The 21,365-nt window shown below is 43.5% G+C and overlaps 1 protein-coding gene across 1 annotated transcript in view; it reads right to left on the bottom strand.

The window, feature by feature from the left end:
* The window catches only part of LOC311226630 (CUB and sushi domain-containing protein 3-like), a gene marked incomplete at both ends in the record, with an annotated part of 799,139 nt that overhangs the window by 448,923 nt on the left and 328,851 nt on the right, over positions 1 to 21,365 (bottom strand). The window contains one exon of the mRNA XM_084312048.1: positions 6,818 to 6,954. Within this exon, the coding sequence (XP_084168174.1) occupies positions 6,818 to 6,954 (137 nt within the window). The remainder of the gene's footprint in view (positions 1 to 6,817; positions 6,955 to 21,365) is intronic.

The raw sequence follows: 21,365 nt of genomic DNA, 5'->3' as shown, positions 1-21,365 counted from the left end.
TAGTAAAACGATGACTCAGCTCTACCAGTCTCCTCATAGTAAAACAATGACTCAGCTCTACCAGTCTCCTCATAGTAAAACGATGACTCAGCTCTACCAGTCTCCCCATAGTAAAACAATGACTCAGCTCTACCCGTCTCCTCATAGTAAAACAATGACTCAGCTCTACCAGTCTCCTCATAGTAAAACAATGACTCGGCTCTACCAGTCTCCTCATAGTAAAACAATGACTCAGCTCTACCAGTCTCCCCATAGTAAAACAATGACTCAGCTCTACCCGTCTCCTCATAGTAAAACAATGACACAGCTCTACCACATAATTTTTAATTGATGCCCCCAACTAGGGGTGTAACGGTACACAGAAGCCAAGGTTCGGTACATACCTCGGTATTGGGGTCACGGTTCGGTACGAGTTCGGTACAACAGAAAACAAATATTTATAATAATTATATAATCTTTTTTAAATATTTTTTTATATTATATTTATGATAATAATAATAATTATTATTAAATAGAATAATTTTCTATAGGCTTGCCGTGGTAGTCAGTGATACTGGTGTCATTCTGTGTTCAGGCATCCACTTGCTTACTGCCCCTTTAACAACTTATCCTTGCACATCCTTAAGTTTCAGTTTCACTTCCAGAGAGAATTAACTTCACGACGAGACTGAAGACTAGAGAACAGATGACATGTTACTTACAACAATGGCAGAGGATTATTTGGATTTAAACACAGTGGAGCTCAGATGATCTGTCCGGAAAAAGTATGTATCTTCTTTTTATTTGATGAGCTGTGCCTGTGAGTCCGGCGGGGGAGAATGTTGATGTGTTTGTTGGCGTGTGTGTGTGTGTGTGTGTGTGTGTGTGTGTGTGTGTGTGTGTGTGTGTGTGTGTGTGTGCGTGTGTGTGTGTGTGTGTGTGTGTGTGTGCGTGTGTGTGTGTGTGTGTGTGTGTGTGTGTGTGTGTGTGTGTGTGTGTGTGTGTGTGTGTGTGTGTGTGTGTGTGTGTGTGTGTGTGTGTGTGTGTGTGTGTGTGTCGGCGACGCGTGTGTGTTTCTTTCCATTGGTCTCATTTGGTTAACGTTATTGAGCGAACAAGAAAACGACCCTGCAGCTGTTCCAGACGTTTGCCTTTCTCGTGCACTTTCGCCGCTCTGAACTGAAGTCGGAGAGGGAGGAGGGATGCGGAGCGTTTTGCGGGCGCTCCCGACTGCGTGTGTGTGTGTTTCCCCACGCGCGCCGTGTGTGTGGGGTGCTCCGTGTCCCTCTCTCCCTCACTGTCTCTCTCTCTCTCCCTATCTCTCCCTCTTTGTCTCTCTCTCTCTCCCTCTCTCTCGCTCGCTCGTCACAGTCTGTATCCCGACTGTGACGGCGGTGTGCCACGCGCTGTTCTCGCATGTGCGACTGGTGTGTGTGCGCTGAGGCGTATTCGCCGTATGACGCGCGTACCGCACCGTGATGGCCGTACCGTAAATTTGCGGGACGAATACACGTAACGTTACACCCCTACCCGGCCCCAACACATGGAACGCTCTTCAACAAACCCTAAAGTTAGAGGTCCTCCCATCTGCTTCTGCTTTTAAACATCTGGTGTTAAATCTCTGTTTGTCAAATTGCAATTGTTTTTTAGTTTCTTCTATTCTTTTTATGTTTTCATTCTGTTGCCGTGCGTGTAAACTCGTCATCATTGTAAATGCTTTTTGGGGGGTTTTGGTGATCAAATATTGAATATTGAACTATAATAATCAGTGCAAGAGCTCACTTATCCTTGAAAGACACTTTTATCACTGACTTAAACTTGAAAAAAAACATAATTTTTTTTTATAAAATAAAAACGTGGCATAAAAAGGGCACTTTTTTTTACGAGGTACAAAAGGGCAGGTGCTCGACCACGTGCCTGGCTCTCCTCATATGAAAACAATGACTCAGCTCTATACAACTGACTGGAGAAAGTGTTTCTACTGTATATACGACAGTATGTGAGTTACTATATACACTACCGGTTCTCACTACCCGGACGGGTCCCTCCTACATTACATTTACATTTACATTTAGCTGAATGCTTTTATCCAAAGCGACTTACAAGTTCTGTACGACAAGTCATCAGGAAGGGCACAGCTCTATCAGCTGGTGTTCTCCGACGCAGGCCAGAGAGAAAACAAACCCGGAATGGGGAGCAATACTCATATCAACCTGGCGCTCAACATAAAGAAAACAAGAGAGAGCATAGTGGATTTCAGAAGGTCAAGGCCTGACCACTCCCCTCTGCTCATCAACAACGAGGTAGTGGAGAGGGTCACTGAGTTCAAGTTCCTGGGTCTCAGTGTGAGTGAGAGCCTGTCCTGGAGCACCAACACCGCCTCAGTGATCGGGAAAGCTCAGCAACGCCTAAGGAAGCTGAAGCAGGCTGGCCTGCCACGAAATCTCCATGTCAACTTCTATCATTGTGCGGTTGAGAGTGTGCTGACCTACGGTGTGTCTGTGTGGTTCTCCAGCTGCACAAAGGCAGAGCAAGAGGCTCTACAGAGGGTGGTGAAAGCGGCAGGCAGGATCGTCGGGACCCCTCTACCAAACATCACCTCCGTCTTCACCTCCCGCTGCCTCCACCGCTCCATGTGTATCATCAAGGACCAGTCTCACCTCTTTCAGCTCCTTCCCTCAGGGAGGAGATACCGGTCCATACATGCCAAGAGCTCAAGATTTATGAACAGCTTTTTCCCCCAAGCAGTCAGACTGTTAAACTCTCATTGACTGTCCCCTCACGTGCACATGCACTTACCTGGACTTGATAACCACTATGTTTACCGCTCATCATGCACTTTATTATTTAAAATATTCTGTTATATGTACAGTGGTATGTGTTACATGTATATTGTACTACGGTCTGTGGGAGCTCCCCTGAAATTTTGTTGTATACTTGTGTGCAATGACAATTAAAAGTCTATTCTATTCTATTGTTTCACCATATCTGATTCTTAAACGGTTACAATCAATTGTTTTATTATTATTTAAACAACAAATGTGTGTTTATTTTGCAGCAATTCTTTGTCGTTGCCGCCATCTTTAGTGTTACAGATGTCCCCGTTCAAAACGACCACAGTGATCCTCATGTTACAGTCTGGTCTCTGGATGTGATGGAGGAGTGCGCTGCATCTTGAACGCACGGTGCAGAGTTGCAATTCAACTGAATTTACATGAAATGGGGATGTTTTAACTAAAACAAGATGACAAGACCTAGTATTTTAGTATAGTATAAAGAAAAAAATATATATATATTTGTACATATGCAAGAAATCGATAAGTGATGCCACTTATGGCCATTTTGGATAAGCGTTACACATTCGAAAAACATGTGTAAAATACAAATTGTCCCTGGTATTGTTATCAACTTTGGACCTGTACCAGATAAGACTTCAGGCTATGGAACCGTTGTGTCCAGCTCCTACCTCTCAGCTGGAACTATTTTGCGGGCATCTGTTAGCAAACAAATTCAGACGTAAGTAAAAAACAAACAACAAAAAAAACGTTTATTTCAGTGTGTTCAAACCTCTGTAACTCTATTACATCAGCACCCAGAGTGATTCTTCCTGTTGTGGATGAACATTCTGAATGTTTCCTTTCAAAAGAGACCAGACTCATGCATGTGCTATATAAGTGGTTCAAGAATAATGACCAATTTACTTTGGGTATGCAATCGACCGGTGTTTTATGCAAAATGTGCCGTATGGATAAGAGGATAGACACTAAATGATCACATGAGCATACACATAAAAGCACCTTAACCTCTTATCCATCAGGCGGCAAAAAATGGGGCTAGTTTTGCATAACACGCCTGATGATTGCATCCCCAAAGCAATTTATTCTTGAACCACTTATAGCATTATGCATGAGTCTGGTCTCTTTTGAGAGGAAACATTCTGAACCTTCTTCCACAACAGGAAGAATCACTCTGAGTGCTGATGTAATAGAGTTACAGAGGTTTGAACACACTGCAATAAAGGTTTTGTTTACTCACGTTTTTGTTTGCTTGTTGCCAGATGCCTGTTTTTGAGTTCCAGCTGAGAGGTAGGAGCTGGAAAACATAACGGTTTAATCACTGTAACAATCCCACGGAAAATGACTGTTTTACACATGTTTTTTTTAATGTGTGTACCGGCAATAATTCAGCATGATTATCCAAAATGGTTGTTCAGTGGGTTGGTCTTCTTTTGCCCCCTTGTGGTTTCAATCAGCCCTTACATGGGATACTGTTGTGGCTCCACAATTTGATTGGCTACAAAGGCGGTCAATAATTTTCACCATCAGAGGTGACTGGTCCGTTCAGGCCCAGGCCAAACCAGACGTGGTCGCTTCATTACTTCAGGCAACCAACTTGCGCCTAGCCACGCCCCCGCGGCGACGCGGCCCGCGGAGCTCTGCCGCGGCATTATGCAGCCGTAATCCCCCTTGTTTTCACATCGATGGTTAGCTCAACTTGTTCGCTGCCTTGCTGTGGAGCCTGTGGTGCGGTTGGTGACAAGTTCGAATCACTTCATTTTTTTTTTTTTTTTTTCTGTTAAGTTTAGGCATTCTTTCGGAGTTGGTTAAGGTTAGAGTTTGTCGCAGAGCATGGCAATAGAATGCAGCCTATTTCCGCACTGCCGCGGTCACATGGCCAATCAGAGAAACGCTGAACGCAAGTTGGTTGCCTAAAGTATTGATGCGACGTGGTCACTTGTCCGAATGTCTTGTCAAATGACGCTCGTCGGTTGTCTTGTAACCCGAGACTGGAAGCTCGCAATAATAGGTTAGGTATGGTGTCAATAGAACGGCGGCAAATTTAACTTTCCAACAATGGTTGATTGGGAAAAACACAACCCAGAGCCGACAGACGACGGCAAAGTGCCCGCAGACAGGCCATCCTGACTTACACAAGCACACTTATTACACACTGCTGCTACTTACAATGTAGAATAATCCATAAAAATGTTTTGCTGTTTTTTACCTTGTATTGTATAGCTTGTGTAGATCGTTGTGTATTGTTGTTTACAAATCGTGTGTCCTATGTTTTTTTTTTTTTACATTTATCCTTTATTTACCCAGGCAAGCAAGTAAGAACTAATTCTTATTTGATTGATTGTCAAAAGTATGCATAATGTTGTGTTAATTCCACGACAAGAGATATGTAATGTTAATTACCTGAAATTATTCTGTTTTTTGGGGGGGGGAACCCCACATATATTGGTATCGGTTGATATCGGTATCGGAAATTAACTCCGCGGCCCAGGGCTCTTTTCATTCTTGCACGAGGAAGGATAACAATGGTGATCTAGCATTGACTTCAGGAAGAAAAAAAAGATTTCAGGCGAAAAATTACAACATCATTACTGTATTCCACTAAAGGGCTATTATCGCGTCTTTTCCAGAAATGACTAAGAATCACCAAAACTATACTCATTCAAAACGGTATAAAACGGAAATGTACAGATGAAAAAACAATCCGTTTTGTACATGTTGACTGGAAGCAAGTCACTGATAATCGACGGGTGTATTAGACCCATAGCTATAATTTAAGATATATTTTAAGCACTTGCAAATCTCGCAGTCCCCCCATTGATTAAAGCGGTGGCGTTCTAGCGCTCTCTTGCGCACTTAAGCGATGGCGCAGAATGAGTTAAGAGTTGGACAATAATTATCTGTATATCGGATATCGGTAAAAAAAAAAGCCAATATCGAACATCCCTAATTTAAATGTATGTACATTTAAAAAAGCTGTGTCGATAAAATAATCTGAATCTGAATCTGAACGACTGCTGTAACTGCTATCAAAATTTATTCATAACCATTCATTCTTTCTTGATTTGGAGCAATGGACACATAGCTGTAATCATCTTTGGAACTCGTCTGGAGTGAGATAGAAATAAAGCCATGTTTCAGCGTTTCTTGCCGAGAAAAGTGTCATGCCAAGTTCTGCGAAAACCAAATAGGCTAATAAGCACAAACTATATGTACAACATACGTACAAAATATACACATCACTACAGTGCTTTAGGTTCCCCCTTCTACCCCGTGGAGTCAGCATCTGAAAACATTCCGGTTGGAGGGCCGGGTGGAAGGCTACAGCACCACTAATGACCCTAAACTAATGGAGGTGTCATGGTCCCAGCCGGGGTTCCTTCCTGAACAATATGAACAGTGGTTTTCTGTCGCCATCTTGTGGCCAAATGCAGCAGCTCCAGATATTGAACCTTCTCAGGCATTTAGACCTAGGTTTGAATGCCTGAGAAGGTTCAATATCTGGAGCTGCTGCATTTGGCCACCAGAGGGCGGCAGAAAACCACTGTTCATATTGTTCAGGAAGGAACCCCGGCTGGGACCATGACAGGAGGGGTAGGGCCAAAGGGGGGATTGGGATACGACCTCTAACAAGCCTCTTAGTCTAGAAGAACAACCATCAACAAGCCTATTTGTCTAGATTCTAGAACAACCAATGCTGTTGTTGATGTTAATCTAGAACAACAATAATCTTAGTTTAGAACAAGCACGCTTCTTAGGGTCATGGATTATCACAGTCTAAAACAGACCATCTCACACATATCCGGAGGAGGGGAGGACAGGAGGATAATAGGAGAAGAAGAGAGGAGGAGGGGAGGACAGGAGAGGAAAATAAAGGAGGATGTTGTTTTTGTGTAGGAGGTTGAGAGACTAGGAACACAAAGCACCTGACTGAAAGATACAAGAAAGGGGGGAAAAAAAGAAAAACTGAAACGTTGGGAAAACATTTGTGAAAAGGTACACATGGCGAGACGTGACGAGGCGTGTGTGTGCGTATGGGTGACATGTGGTTTGCAGATTCATCTTACCTTGATAATGAGCGCTGAAACCACGGTAATGGTGGTTGTTATCGGTTACAAAATGCAGCCGGAGCCAATTCTTGCTACTAACAATGGGAGAGGGGATGTTACTGCCCGATAACCTGAGAGATATAGACAGAGACAGACAGAGAGAGGGAGAGAGAGGGGGAGAGAGAGGGAGAGGGAGAGAGAGAGAGAGAGAGAGAGAGAGAGAGAGAGAGAGAGAGAGAGAGAGAGAGAGAGAGAGAGAGAGAGAGAGAGAGAGAGAGAGAGAGAGAGAGAGAGAGAGAGAGAGAGGGAGAGAGGGAGAGAGAGAGAGGGAGAGAAAGTTATTATCATTATTATATATAGGGTGGGATTTCCCAAGGGGATGGAGGTTTCCATACCTCTGCTTTTCACATGTCTACCTCTGTATAAAACAATAAAATTACATCCCTTCCTTCTGTTATCTATAATAGACAATATAATTTATTCTTGCATTGTTATGATGCTGTGAGCTGTTGTATTGTGAGCTGTGTTGTTGTTGTGAGCTGTGTTGTTGTTGTGAGCTGTGTTGTTGCTGTCCCATGGTACCCCACTTCTTAGAGAGCTGCACTGGCGTCACATTGCCGTGTGAATCCACTCCAAGGACCTTGATGGCATGTTGTGCAGCGAGGGCAACAGCTCCCTTCTACCTCTACTCAATGGTCTCCAAGTACTACCATCTAGACCGCTACACTCTGCATGTTCTGACGGCCTCAGACCCACACCTATCCAAGCTCCTGGGGGGGGGGGGGGGGGGGGGGGTCATCACAGCCAAGCAGGCTATTCTCAGTCCTTGCTCCACAATGGTGGAATGAACTCCCCATCACAGTCAGGACAGCTGAAACCACCACAGGCAGGACAGCTGAAACCACCACAGTCAGGACAGACAGCTGACACCATCACAGTCAGGACAGCTGAAACCACCACAGTCAGGACAGCTGAAAACACCACAGTCAGGACAGACAGCTGACACCATCACAGTCAGGACAGCTGAAACCACCACAGTCAGGACAGCTGAAAACACCACAGTCAGGACAGACAGCTGATACCATCACAGTCAGGACAGCTGAAACCACCACAGTCAGGACAGACAGATGAAACCATCACAGTCAGGACAGACAGCTGAAACCATCACAGGCAGGACAAACAGCTGAAACCATCACAGGCAGGACAGCTGAAACCATCACACTACAGTCAGGACAGCTGAAACCATCACAGTCAGGACAGATGAAACCATCACAGTCAGGACAGCTGAAACCATCACAGTCAGGACAGACAGCTGAAACCATCACAGTCAGGACAGACAGCTGAAACCATCACAGTCAGGACAGACAGCTGAAACCACCACAGTCAGGACAGACAGCTGAAACAATCACAGTCAGGACAGCTGAAACCATCACAGTCAGGACAGCTGAACCAGCTGAAACCATCACAGTCAGGACAGATGAAACCATCACAGTCAGGACAGCTGAAACCACCACAGTCAGGACAGACAGCTGAAACCACCACAGTCAGGACGGCAGAAACCACCCCAGTCAGGACAGACAGCTGACACCATCACAGTCAGGACAGCTGAAACCACCACAGTCAGGACAGCTGAAACAATCACAGCCAGGCCAGCTGAAACCACCACAGTCAGGACAGACAGCTGAAACCACCACAGTCAGGACAGACAGCTGAAACCACCACAGTCAGGACAGACAGCTGAAACCATCACAGTCAGGACAGACAGCTGAAACCATCACAGTCAGGACAGCTGAAACTATCACAGTCAGGACAGCTGAAACCACCACAGTCAGGACAGACAGCTGAAACCACCACAGTCAGGACAGACAGCTGACACCACCACAGTCAGGACAGACAGCTGAAACCACCACAGTCAGGACAGACAGCTGAAACCATCACAGTCAGGACAGCTGAAACCATCACAGGCAGGACAGACAGCTGAAACCATCACAGTCAAGACAGCTGAAACCATCACAGTCAGGACAGCTGAACCAGCTGAAACCATCACAGTCAGGACAGTTGAAACCATCACAGTCAGGACAGCTGAAATCATCACAGTCAGGACAGACAGCTGAAACCACCACAGTCAGGACGGCAGAAACCACCCCAGTCAGGACAGACATATGAAACCATCACAGTCAGGACGGCAGAAATCACCCCAGTCAGGACAGCTGAAACCACCATAGTCAGGACGGCTGAAACCATCACAGTCAGGACAGACAGCTGAAACCACCACAGTCAGGACAGACAGCTGAAACCACAACAGTCAGGACGGCAGAAACCACCCCAGTCAGGACAGACAGATGAAACCATCACAGTCAGGACGGCAGAAATTACCCCAGTCAGGACAGCTGAAACCACCATAGTCAGGACAGCTGAAACAATCACAGTCAGGACAGCTGAAACCACCACACTCAGGACAGACAGCTGAAACCACCACAGTCAGGACAGACAGCTGAAACCACCACAGTCAGGACAGACAGCTGAAACCACCACAGTCAGGACAGACAGCTGAAACCATCACAGTCAGGACAGACAGCTGAAACCATCACAGTCAGGACAGACAGCTGAAACCATCACAGTCAGGACAGACAGCTGAAACCATCACAGTCAGGACAGACAGCTGAAACCATCACAGTCAGGACAGACAGCTGAAACCATCACAGTCAGGACAGACAGCTGAAACCACCACAGTCAGGACAGACAGCTGAAACCACCACAGTCAAGACAGACAGCTGACACCATCACAGTCAGGACAGCTGAAACCACCACAGTCAGGACAGACAGTTGAAACCATCACAGTCAGGACAGACAGCTGAAACGATCACAGGCAGGACAGACAGCTGAAACCATCACAGGCAGGACAGACAGCTGAAACCATCACAGTCAGGACAGACAGCTGAAACCATCACAGGCAGGACAGTCAGGACAGACAGCTGAAACCATCACAGGCAGGACAGACAGCTGAAACCATCACAGTCAGGACAGACAGCTGAAACCAACACAGTCAGGACAGTCAGGACAGACAGCTGAAACCATCACAGTCAGGACAGACAGCTGAAACCATCACAGGCAGGACAGACAGCTGAAACCATCACAGTCAGGACAGCTGAACCAGCTGAAACCACCACTGACCCCTAGCTGCCAGAGATGTACTGTACCCATCCTGGTGACTTTGTTGTTCACAATCTGTAAGTCGCTTTGGATAAAAAAACGTTCAGCTAAATATCAGGACAGATAGCTGAAACCACCACAGTCAGGACAGCTGAACCAGCTGAAACCATCACAGTCAGGACAGATGAAACCATCACAGTCAGGACAGCTGAAACCATCACAGTCAGGACAGACAGCTGAAACCATCACAGTCAGGACAGACAGCTGAAACCACCACAGTCAGGACAGCTGAACCAGCTGAAACCATCACAGTCAGGACAGATGAAACCATCACAGTCAGGACAGCTGAAACCATCACAGTCAGGACAGACAGCTGAAACCATCACAGTCAGGACAGACAGCTGAAACCACCACAGGCAGGACAGACAGCTGAAACCACCACAGTCAGGACAGACAGCTGAAACCACCACAGTCAGGACAGACAGCTGAAACCATCACAGTCAGGACAGACAGCTGAAACCACCACAGTCAGGACAGACAGCTGAAACCATCACAGTCAGGACAGACAGCTGAAACCACCACAGTCAAGACAGACAGCTGAAACCACCACAGTCAGGACAGACAGCTGAAACCACCACAGTCAGGACAGACAGCTGAAACCATCACAGTCAGGACAGACAGCTGAAACCATCACAGTCAGGACAGACAGTTGAAACCATCACAGTCAGGACAGACAGCTGAAACCATCACAGGCAGGACAGACAGCTGAAACCATCACAGGCAGGACAGACAGCTGAAACCATCACAGTCAGGACAGACAGCTGAAACCATCACAGGCAGGACAGACAGCTGAAACCATCACAGTCAGGACAGCTGAAACCATCACAGGCAGGACAGACAGCTGAAACCATCACAGTCAGGACAGACAGCTGAAACCACCACAGTCAGGACAGACAGCTGAAACCATCACAGTCAGGACAGACAGCTGAAACCATCACAGGCAGGACAGACAGCTGAAACCATCACAGGCAGGACAGACAGCTGAAACCATCACAGGCAGGACAGCTGAACCAGCTGAAACCACCACTGACCCCTAGCTGCCAGAGATGTACTGTACCCATCCTGGTGACTTTGTTGTTCACAATCTGTAAGTCGCTTTGGATAAAAAACGTTCAGCTAAATGACCACTAGATAAATGTAAATTATGACACACTGCACTCTCTCCATGGTGCTGAAAACGTCTCATATTTACCAATTGTGTGTATTGAGAGATAAGCGCCCACTAACTATGAAGACATTGTTTCGGTGTTCTGTTCTGCTACGTATATCAGATGCTTTATACGTTATGTAAAACCTCATTCTTACATATTGTAGGCTATTCAGTGTTGTGAGTTCAGCTGTGCGTCGACAGCAACGGCTATTCTTCCTCAAACCGTTTCAAGAGTCAAGATTCAAGAGATTTATTTGTCACATACATACACGAGACATGTAGTGAAATGAAGGTGGCCATGCCCGATAGAGAAAATAGAATGAATAATAAAATAGACATGATAAAAAGTACTAAGGTAAAATACAATACAATGCTAAGCTTAAAGATTAAAGGTAATGAGTCCTATATACACTACTATACAATATACTAGGGCTGACCCCGATTAGTCGAAGTCGACTAATCGATCGAAAGGAGCCGTAGTCGACTGCCAACCTCTTAGTCGAATGCAAAAAAAATATATATACATATTATTAATAATTTTTTATAATTTTTTCCAAAAGCAAAGAGGCCTAGAAACGTGGCTAACGCTAATGGCACGCATACCAGAGGCTAAGAAAACGGGCACAGAGGCACTGAAAGAGGATTTCACCCATCTAATGAACACACTAGACTAGACAGATATCAAGATGTATCCATCAGTGGACCAATTGCATGCTTTCGCATTAAAATATATAGTCTTTTTATTTTACATTTTTTTTATTGGGGGGTAGTCGACTATCAGCAAATTTCGGCCAATCAAAGTCGACTATCCAAATCCTTAGTTGGGGACAGTCCTACAATATACTATACAATATACAGTTATACTATATATAACATACTATACTAACTATACTATACAAAAACATACAGTTATGACCTTTATTTAAAAAAAAAAATTGTTTTTACTTGTAGTGTGTTTGTGTATGAGTGCAGTATGTGTGGTGTGTGTGTGTGTTTGTGTGTGCATGTTTGTGTGTGTGTGTGTGTGTTTGTTTGTGTGTGTGTGTGTGTGCGTGTGTGTGTGTGTATGTGTGTGTGTGTGTGTGTGTGTGTGTGTGTGTGTGTGTGTGTGTGTGTGTGTGTGTGTGTGTGTGTGTGTGTGCTTGTGTGTGTAGAGATCAGTGTTCAGTGTTATGATGGCCTCAAGCTGAGTCTGAGCCTCTCTGTTCTTGCTGCGTGTATGCGGAGGCGCTTGCCTGACCGCTGCAGCCTGAACAGGCTGTTGTTGGGGTGGTGGGGGTCCTTTATTATTCTGCAGGCTCTGGATTTGCACCTCCTGGGCCCCGTTCCCCCGTACCTGGTTCAACTAAGTCGATCAAAAGTCCTATTAGCCAGCTTAAATTAACCCAATGATTGATGTCGAAACCCGCAACACCTACATCTGCATTCTGGTTATGGACTTCAGTTCTGCATTCAACACAATCATCCTGCAGCCAAGCTCATCAATAAACTACTGGACATGAACATTGACCCCTGCATCTGTCACTGGATCCACAGCTTCCTCTCCAACAGACAACAGAAGGTGAAAATCAACACACATCACATCCCACCCTCTATATCCCCAAGGCTGCGTCCTTTCACCCTGGCTTTTTTCCTTATACACCAACCTGCTCATATCCCTCCACCACTCCACAAGGCCGTCATACAAAGCATCCTCACCTTCTCCATAACAGTTTGGTACAGCAGTCTGGACACTCACTCCAAAAACAAACTGCAAAGAATAATCAATAAATCCTCCAAAATAATCCGCACCCCCCTCCCATCACTTGAATCACTCCACCGCCAAAGTACAATAAGAAGAGAAAGAACAATTATCTCTGACCCCACTCACCCAGCACACCATGTCTTCCAGCTGCTGCCCTCCGGGAGGCGCTACAGATCCCTGACCACCAAAACATCTTGGATTACGTTTTGCATTGCAGATTTCACCATGCAATAAGGGGATTTATCTTCAGCCAATGGACATATCGATCTACCAGATGGCGATCGATAACGGGGAAATGCTCGGTGGGATCCCACCAGACCACGGTAAGATCTTTTTCACGTAAAGTACATCCCGATCGGGCCTTGTTTTGATAGCCATCCAGGCTATTGGATAGCCAATGAGGCTAACGCGGTTATTGGTAATCAATAATCAGAAACGACGTCCCCTGCCCCCCCCCCCCTTTCATGCATACATGCGTGAGGATCGTGCCGATCATATGCAGTTTGAGTTTTAACTGGAGCGTATCTATAACCGAAATGCCATTGGATTTAACGTTATTAGCTATTAGCCCATTATCTTGGCTTCCAGGAAATATACTAGACCAAATCCGGTATAATGCTTATATTCACGGCCCTATAAAATGAGAACGTATTGATGACATTTTTCTTTCTTTCTTAGATTTAGCTCTACAAACAGCCCCACGTCTGTTTACATTTCACGGTCCTCTTGAGATTAATTAGACTCATCCCAGTGGCCGTGAAAGTGTTAAAAACAGCTTCTTCCCCATTGCCATACGGACACTGAACTCCCTGTAGCAACCCCCCCTCTACCTCTGTTGCTATGGACATAAACTGTAATATTGTGGTCTTTGTAATTATGTATCTATGTATTTAACTGCATGTAGTAATAGTATGTATGCATTGTAAGTGATGTTATATGTTCTATGTTCTATGTTGGAACAATGCAATGTAATGCACTGAAAACTAATGCTGGTCTGGCTGGGTGGTCATTAAAGAATCTAATCTAATCTCGGTTTCTCGAAGGCTGATTCGGTCTCAAACAATCTTGTTAATTCAAACCAGACTTCAGTAATCAGGAAAATTGCGTGTGGCCGTTTTGCCTGAAAAGGAGGAGGTGTCGATCCCCGAAAACCATGATTTTTTTACGGGAAAATATCGCAGACAAGTTAAATGCATATCTACAGGCAAATTTGAAGTCCCTCATTACCCCAATCAATCAGATTATATTTCTTTAAATGTGCCTGCTGGCAGTAGCCTTAATGGAATGAATAATCGAATGAGATCTTGCTAGCGAAAATAATTATTTCAACTCTTTCAGAATAAGTAGATAAAAACAAGCCCAAAGAGTATCTAATTGATACGAATTAATAGATACTTATATACTTATACATACTTATATATTAGGTATCATGTACTATATAAATACATGTATGTGTAGATCAGGGGTTCCCAAAGTTTTCAAGCCGCGACCCCCGAAATAACGGTGGCAGAGAGCAGCTAACCCCGCTATTATAGGCGGACGAACTAATAAGCATTGGAGGAACCTGACGGGGTCGGTACCGACCACCCAAAATGACATCTGGTCATAAATCCAGAGTGTTGCATAACTTTTGCGATTTTAATATCAAACGTTTTCAAGTATTAACATCACTAACATGTCACAACAGCATGTAGAATGTATATTATCATCAATACGTTAGTTTAGCAATAGGTTAAAAGTGCCGTCTATTGCGAGACGGCGACCATTTTGGACATTTTGAACCATGGGAATTGTAGTCTATTTGCGGCCATTCCGTAGGTGTCGATCAGCGTTTTCCGAACTACACTTCCTGGCAGATTATATGGGGGTTCAAAGTTCAGCGTTCTGAATGAATTATATCAATAACTGTTATTATTCGGGATAATAAGCCACAAAATCGAATAAAATCAAATCAAATTTATTTGTAATGCCCGACAACACACGTTAATGTCCCCATGGGCCGGAGACGTCTTCTTTAAACAAGTCAAGAAGAAACATAACAATAAGTCAAGAACAAAACAAGAACACCATAAGGTCCAACAAATTTTAAATAAATGCAAATAAATGAATGAATGCAAGCACTCCCAGACATACCCCACGCAAAGGTAAGGAAAAACTCACTAAAACCTAACAATAGGGAAAAAATGCTCCTGCCTGTGGAGGAGAGAAACCTTAGAAGGGCCATTCAGGGGGGGATCTCCCTTCTTAGATGTCGGTGATAGTAGTGTTGCAGACGGACAGTTGGTAAGCATGCACTCATGTGTGTAGTGAAACACAGATGAGTGCATGCAATAGCAACTGAACATTTTTTTAAATTAAAGATAGAGCTGATAGCGAAGGTAACGTTTTTGACAAATATTGAAACGCAGTTAGTTTCTCCTCCCTATTGTTAGCATGTAGCAACAATTAGATCTGAAATTAGTTTCAAAATGGTTGCACTGCGGTGAAAATAAAAAAGTACAGTAAATTACAGTAGATATCATCTGTTCTTATGCACGCCTGGTGATACTAAATCCAAATTGAACTATCGCATTTGAAAGATAATATAATATATATATATATATATAAATGTGCGAATTGGCTATAATAAGGTAATTTATAAGCCTCCTATTCTATATTCTATAATAATATTTCAAATTGCATTGGTCCGGATGGGAGAATTCAGTACTGTATCTACAGAACCTTCTGTTTAATCATTTTCCCTTTATTAATTTCCTTAGATTTTTTGTACACATGATCTCAAGAAGGTACTGAACGAGGTCAGTGGCATGATTTGTATGTTTGGCCATTATTATCATGGTGTTAATCACTGTCAAAGATGCAAAGAAAAATCATAATTCATATTCTCCTTTGTTTCATCACAATTTAAGCAAGCCTAGTAATAGACACAATATTTCTGACACTGGGAATACATTCCCTGAGGTCCATAGATGTACCTAGATGCCAAGAATATGCAAATTGACCTTGTAGAAGTGGAGCAATATTCCATTTACCTAGGTATATATTTTAGGCGGATTTTCACCACGGGTGGAACAGGTTAACAGTTTCACTATTAATCAGGTTTTAATCTGTTTCGGACATCGTCCATAAATGCATTGAATTGATTAACCTTTGGTTTATACCAGTCATGTTCATCCCCCTCTTTTTCATCATCAGATAACAGTGCTTGAATATGAAACGGATCAGAGCCAAACGGCCGGTAGGCTTTCCACAATAACCTCGGATCCAAGTTTCATTCATTTAAAATATCCCTGCGGGATTCACATTTGCAATGCTCCGTTATTAAAATAACCAGTGTGTGTCGCATGCGCCGTATGATTTATGATTTATTATCAGCATTTTAGGTCTATTATTTTACATTTCAAACGCATTTATTTTACCAGTTTAATGTATTTGAATTGTTTTTAATTATAGGGCTATTTCACACATTCTATGAAATCAATACATTCTGGAAATCATCTCGCGACCCCCCCCCGCGGCTGATTGCGACCCCTCTAGAAAAACTAAGCGCACAAAATCATTATTCAGAATGGTATAATGGGATCTCTGAGGAAGGGAGCTGCCATTTTTTTGCGAGGGAGTGGCCACCTTATCCAGCTAACTCAAGTAAACCTGCTCTGCTTTCGATCTGTCGCCAGGGATTGAGCCAAACTTGCTTCGCGGAACCGAAAAGCCTGACTTACTGTATGTCAAGTTATCCTGCAAATTATCCGGCTAACTCAGTTAGCCACGTACGAGGAACGTGGCTGTTGTATAAGTCCTGCAGGGGTGGTAGTGCAATACCCGTAGTATGCTGCGCTGAGCGTACCACTCTCTATAGGAGCCTTCCTGTCCTGGGCGGTGCTGTTTCCAAACCAGGCAGTGATGTTCCCAGTCAGGATGCTCTCTACAGCCCCGGAATAGAAGGACTGGAGTATCTTCCCTGATACTCTGAATTTCCAGAGTTGTGGCTGTTTTCGCCTTTTTTAACAGAGTCTGTGTGATGTGGTAGTCCGGTTCTGACTTACTAACACAGGTTCTGACTGCCACAGGTTCTGACTGCCACAGGCGCAATGGATCTCCCTCAGTTTTCCTATGCTTTTTTTAATATATTTGTTTAGCTCTATTTATAAAAAAAATAATTCAAATGTTCTTATGTACCTTGGATACTATTGTTACCTTGTATATATATATATATATATTTAGAAGGTAATGCATTGTTTCGTTACATGTATACATTCGTACAAATTTTTCTGCTGTTCTATTCTCCACCCGTCTATCATCCATTCCATTGCAACACAATATTATCCCTGACATCCAGTCGGGGGATCCCCTTTGAACAGCCCATCTGAGGTTTCTCTCCTCCACAGCGCCTGTGGTGCTTCCCCCCCCCCCTATTGCTAGGGGAAAAAAACATGTTTTGTGTGTTTGTATCTGTGTGTGATCAGCGCACAGCAGCACAACTCCATGTGTGTGTGTGTGTGTGTGTGTGTGTGTGTGTGTGTGTGTGTGTGTGTGTGTGTGTGTGTGTGTGTGTATGTGTCTGTGTAAGATAAGATAAGATATTCCTTTATTGATCCCCTTGGGGAAATTCAGGCATCATAGCAGCATGGGGGAGGGGGAGGTACAGGTACATGGTGATAGTAGAATACATGGTACAGGTCATACAATTATAGTACAGTAGAAAAGTAAAAATACAAATATAAAGTGCAGCGTAAAGAATATAACAATATACTTAACTCTGAGTATGTGCATATTTATTCAAATGATTAATCCTGCACTGCACTGTCTTTGTCCTGTGGCTGTTGTCGCTGTTGTTATGTGAGAATAAAATGTATGGAAAAATGCATACTCCGTAACGCTGAGACAATTACCAATGTGGTTACACATATGGCTTAATAAAGGAATCTGAATCTGAATCTGAGCAAGTAGGCAGTGTAGATCAAGGTGCAGATGAGGTTGTGTATGCCCTCTCAGTTATATTTGCATTACAATAAATATACGCGCGATTAACGGGCTGTGGTGTTTGAACCTCAGGCCACTCCATAGTTTGGGAAATGCACAGACGTCGATGCCGCAACTATAAACAAACCCCCCGTGAGCACTAGTATAATGGACAAAAAAAGATACTATTTTCAATGGCACGTTCAGCTTCAAAGCCATGCCTGATGGCTCTCTCGACAGGACAAAAGTCATTTGTATTTAATGTCGATGTGAATTCAGTTACCACCGGAGTACATCTATAGTCTCAAATACCACTTGTGGGCCGAGCACAGCGCCGATGCGGAGAGCCCGACACCCCCTGCTCGCTTGAGGCAAACCACGCTGGATCATTTGCTGGGGAGACAGCTGGACAGCGCTACAAGCCGCAAACATACAACAGCGGCCCCCAAAATGGGTGGCTACCAGGGACGTGCACAGGGCTTTTTGGGGGGCTTTTTTTGGACGGGGGGGCAGGGGGGCCCTTTTTATGCTTTTTGGGGGGTTTTGGTGATCAAATATTGAATATTGAACATTATTACATGGCGTTTTCACATTCGCCGAAATGCTTGCTTGTGATTGGTCAATAGCGCGCGTCAGAGGTCAGTTATCAGACAATAATGACCGCTGTGGGACAATAATGACCGCTGTGCGCAGCTGTTCGCAATCAAGCCCACTGACATCACTGCAAACTGCCGGCTGCCGGGGAAGCTGCTGGGGGGCGGAGCGACGAGCACTCAGCGGAGCCAGAACCAGTGTTACTGTTGCGAGTCGATGTAAAATGAATTAGGTATATTGTTAGTAAGTTAGCCATGTAATAAGCGGGATAATGTATAGCTATACTCGATCATTGTCGCAAAATAATTGACCTTCTATGACGTTTAAAACACCACGCCGAGGCGGCTCGGTATTTTAAACTCTGTGTCGGTCAATTATTTTGCGACAATGACCTCGTAGCTATACATTATCCCTTACATAATAATCAGTGCAGGAGCTCACTTATCCTTGAAAGACACTTTTATCACTGACTTAAAAGGCCCATACATCTCCATAAATGTTCAGGGGGGAGGTAATAACTGCTTACCCTACAGACCCCAAGAAGTGCTGTATATTCTGTATTGTTTAATAAAAAAATAAATAAAAAAAGTATAAAACAAATATATATATATATATATTAGTGCTGTCAATAGATTAAAAATAATTAACTAATTAATCTAGATTAATCTAGATTAAAAATAGCATTTTTCTACTTAAGACCGAAGCTTGTAACAGATATTTACCTGAGTAAAATCATGCAATTGATGTAAAATCAACACAAAGATAGTATATTTTCAAAGACTATTTGAATAGCTTTCTTTGAATACAGTTTCTCTCCTGTGAAATACAAATGTTCAACAAAACCATCAACATTGACTCAGCTAGACCTCTTGCTTATATCTGCGGCGCTAAGATTGAAGATGTTTCACTCCATAGATTAATCTAGATTAATTTATTTGAATGCTTTAAATCATTTAAATCAATCTCCAAAGTTAAAGCATTCATTTTGACAGCCCTAATATATATATATATATATTGGCATAAAAATGTGTGCACGTGCCCGGGCCCTCATTTATCAACTTGACGTACGCACAGATATGTGCTTAAGCCCTGCGTACGATAATTTCTAAGCAAAGTGTGGGATTTATCTATTTGAACTTGTGCTTGACTTTGTGCGTATATTTAAGCACAGGTCGGACCATGCGTAGTTGGCGCCCGATGGTAGAATATTTTTACAACGCGGAAATAAGCACTGACTGCGCTCCACGTAACTCAACTCATTATTATTTTGCGCATATATTGCAGAAATACGGGAACGTTTGATTATATTTAAAAGGCTTTGCTATTGTTAAACGTAATAAGTGGAACCCCGAAGCTGTAAGCAGAATACAAGTCATATGAACACCCACGATATAAACGCATTGCAACGAGAACAGACAGAGGTTATTTGTTGAGTGTATGTGTATACAAAACCCTTGCAATAAATGTGTCTTACATGAATGAAAAGCATACATGCTCTGGACACAGAGCATATATCGTGTGGGTGATATCATGACTTGTATTCTGTGTCAAAGCCTAAATCAAAACGTTCCCGTATTTCTGCAATCTATGCGCAAAATAATAACGAGTTGAGTTCTAACAACGAACGTATTACATGCTGGTAGGCTGATAGAGTAAACTATGATATGAATATGAATATGATATGATCATATAAATACTGGTCCGTCCGCGAGGATATCGAGGACTCGGATAGCCATTAAGCCATTTGAGAATATAGGCGGCCTATAGCCTATACATATTATTTAATGTTTTCATAAGCGTAAAGATACAACAGCTAGATTAATGATCAAGTTAGTTTACTGTATGCAGGCTTCGCAGGGCTGTGTGTTATATATGCGCAAGTTACTGTTGCATAATAATGTAGGCTGGCTGCTATTATATGTAATTCATAGGCTACCTAATACCAACAACGAAATAGATTGTATCATATGCCTCTACACACATTATATTATACACATCATATTATATCTTGGTTCGGCAGCGCCTCTGTGAACAATCTCTCAGAGTTTGCTCCATCAATAAACGCGCATTTTGGCTGATAATGTGCCGGTGGCCGGAGTCTCATACAGGCCAAATTGTATTTAATTCAATTGTAATGTTATTACTGGGGTATCTAAAACATCACAATGCAGATCAGGGTTATCCACTGAAGCCATAATGACTCTGATCAGAAGTACCACGGGCTCATGACGAGCGCACACAATAGGCATTGTAGAGCGCAGAGTTGGCCTGCTGAAATTGATTTAATTTCAGTCATTACAGTGCTTAATGTCGGGTCATCTCTTGTCATTTATTTCTGTCAATGTGCTGGTTCTGTAGCAGGACTGGGTCAGTCAACATTCTTGGCTCCCGGCGCACCGAAGATTATACGTTCAAGTTGTTGGTCGGACCTCGGTGATCAATCTCGCTCTCAGTGAAGTCTCTCAGAGTTCGCTTGGGTTAGTCCACTTTTCCACATTTCATGGGGGTGTTCCATTACCGTATATGGTTAATCGGGGCGGTTCTGGTATGCAAATACGTGAAAGTGTGCACGAGCCTCGGCGTAGGACCAAGGTGATATTTATCATGACAGGTGTGCGTAGGACCTGTGTACGCACGTGTGATGAATCCCGTTTTCTTTGTGCGTGCACACATTCTAAATTCTGTGCTTAAGTATGGAAATAGAACACTTTCTACGTCACGTTGATGAATGAGGGCCCTGGTGACTACGGCTTGCAGGCCGATTAACATCGTGGAGGACGACGGTCTGTGTGAAATAATACACATCCCATCCAACGACCTATGAATATGAATTGCCTTGTAGCGCCACGACTACCAAGAAGATCAACGGGCTGGTATGA

Source organism: Notolepis coatsorum (genome assembly GCF_963971535.1).
Source record: "Notolepis coatsorum genome assembly, chromosome: 4".
Lineage (NCBI taxonomy): Eukaryota > Metazoa > Chordata > Actinopteri > Aulopiformes > Paralepididae > Notolepis > Notolepis coatsorum.
Note: the sequence above shows the minus strand (reverse complement) of the source record. Positions and strands in the feature narration are given on the sequence as shown.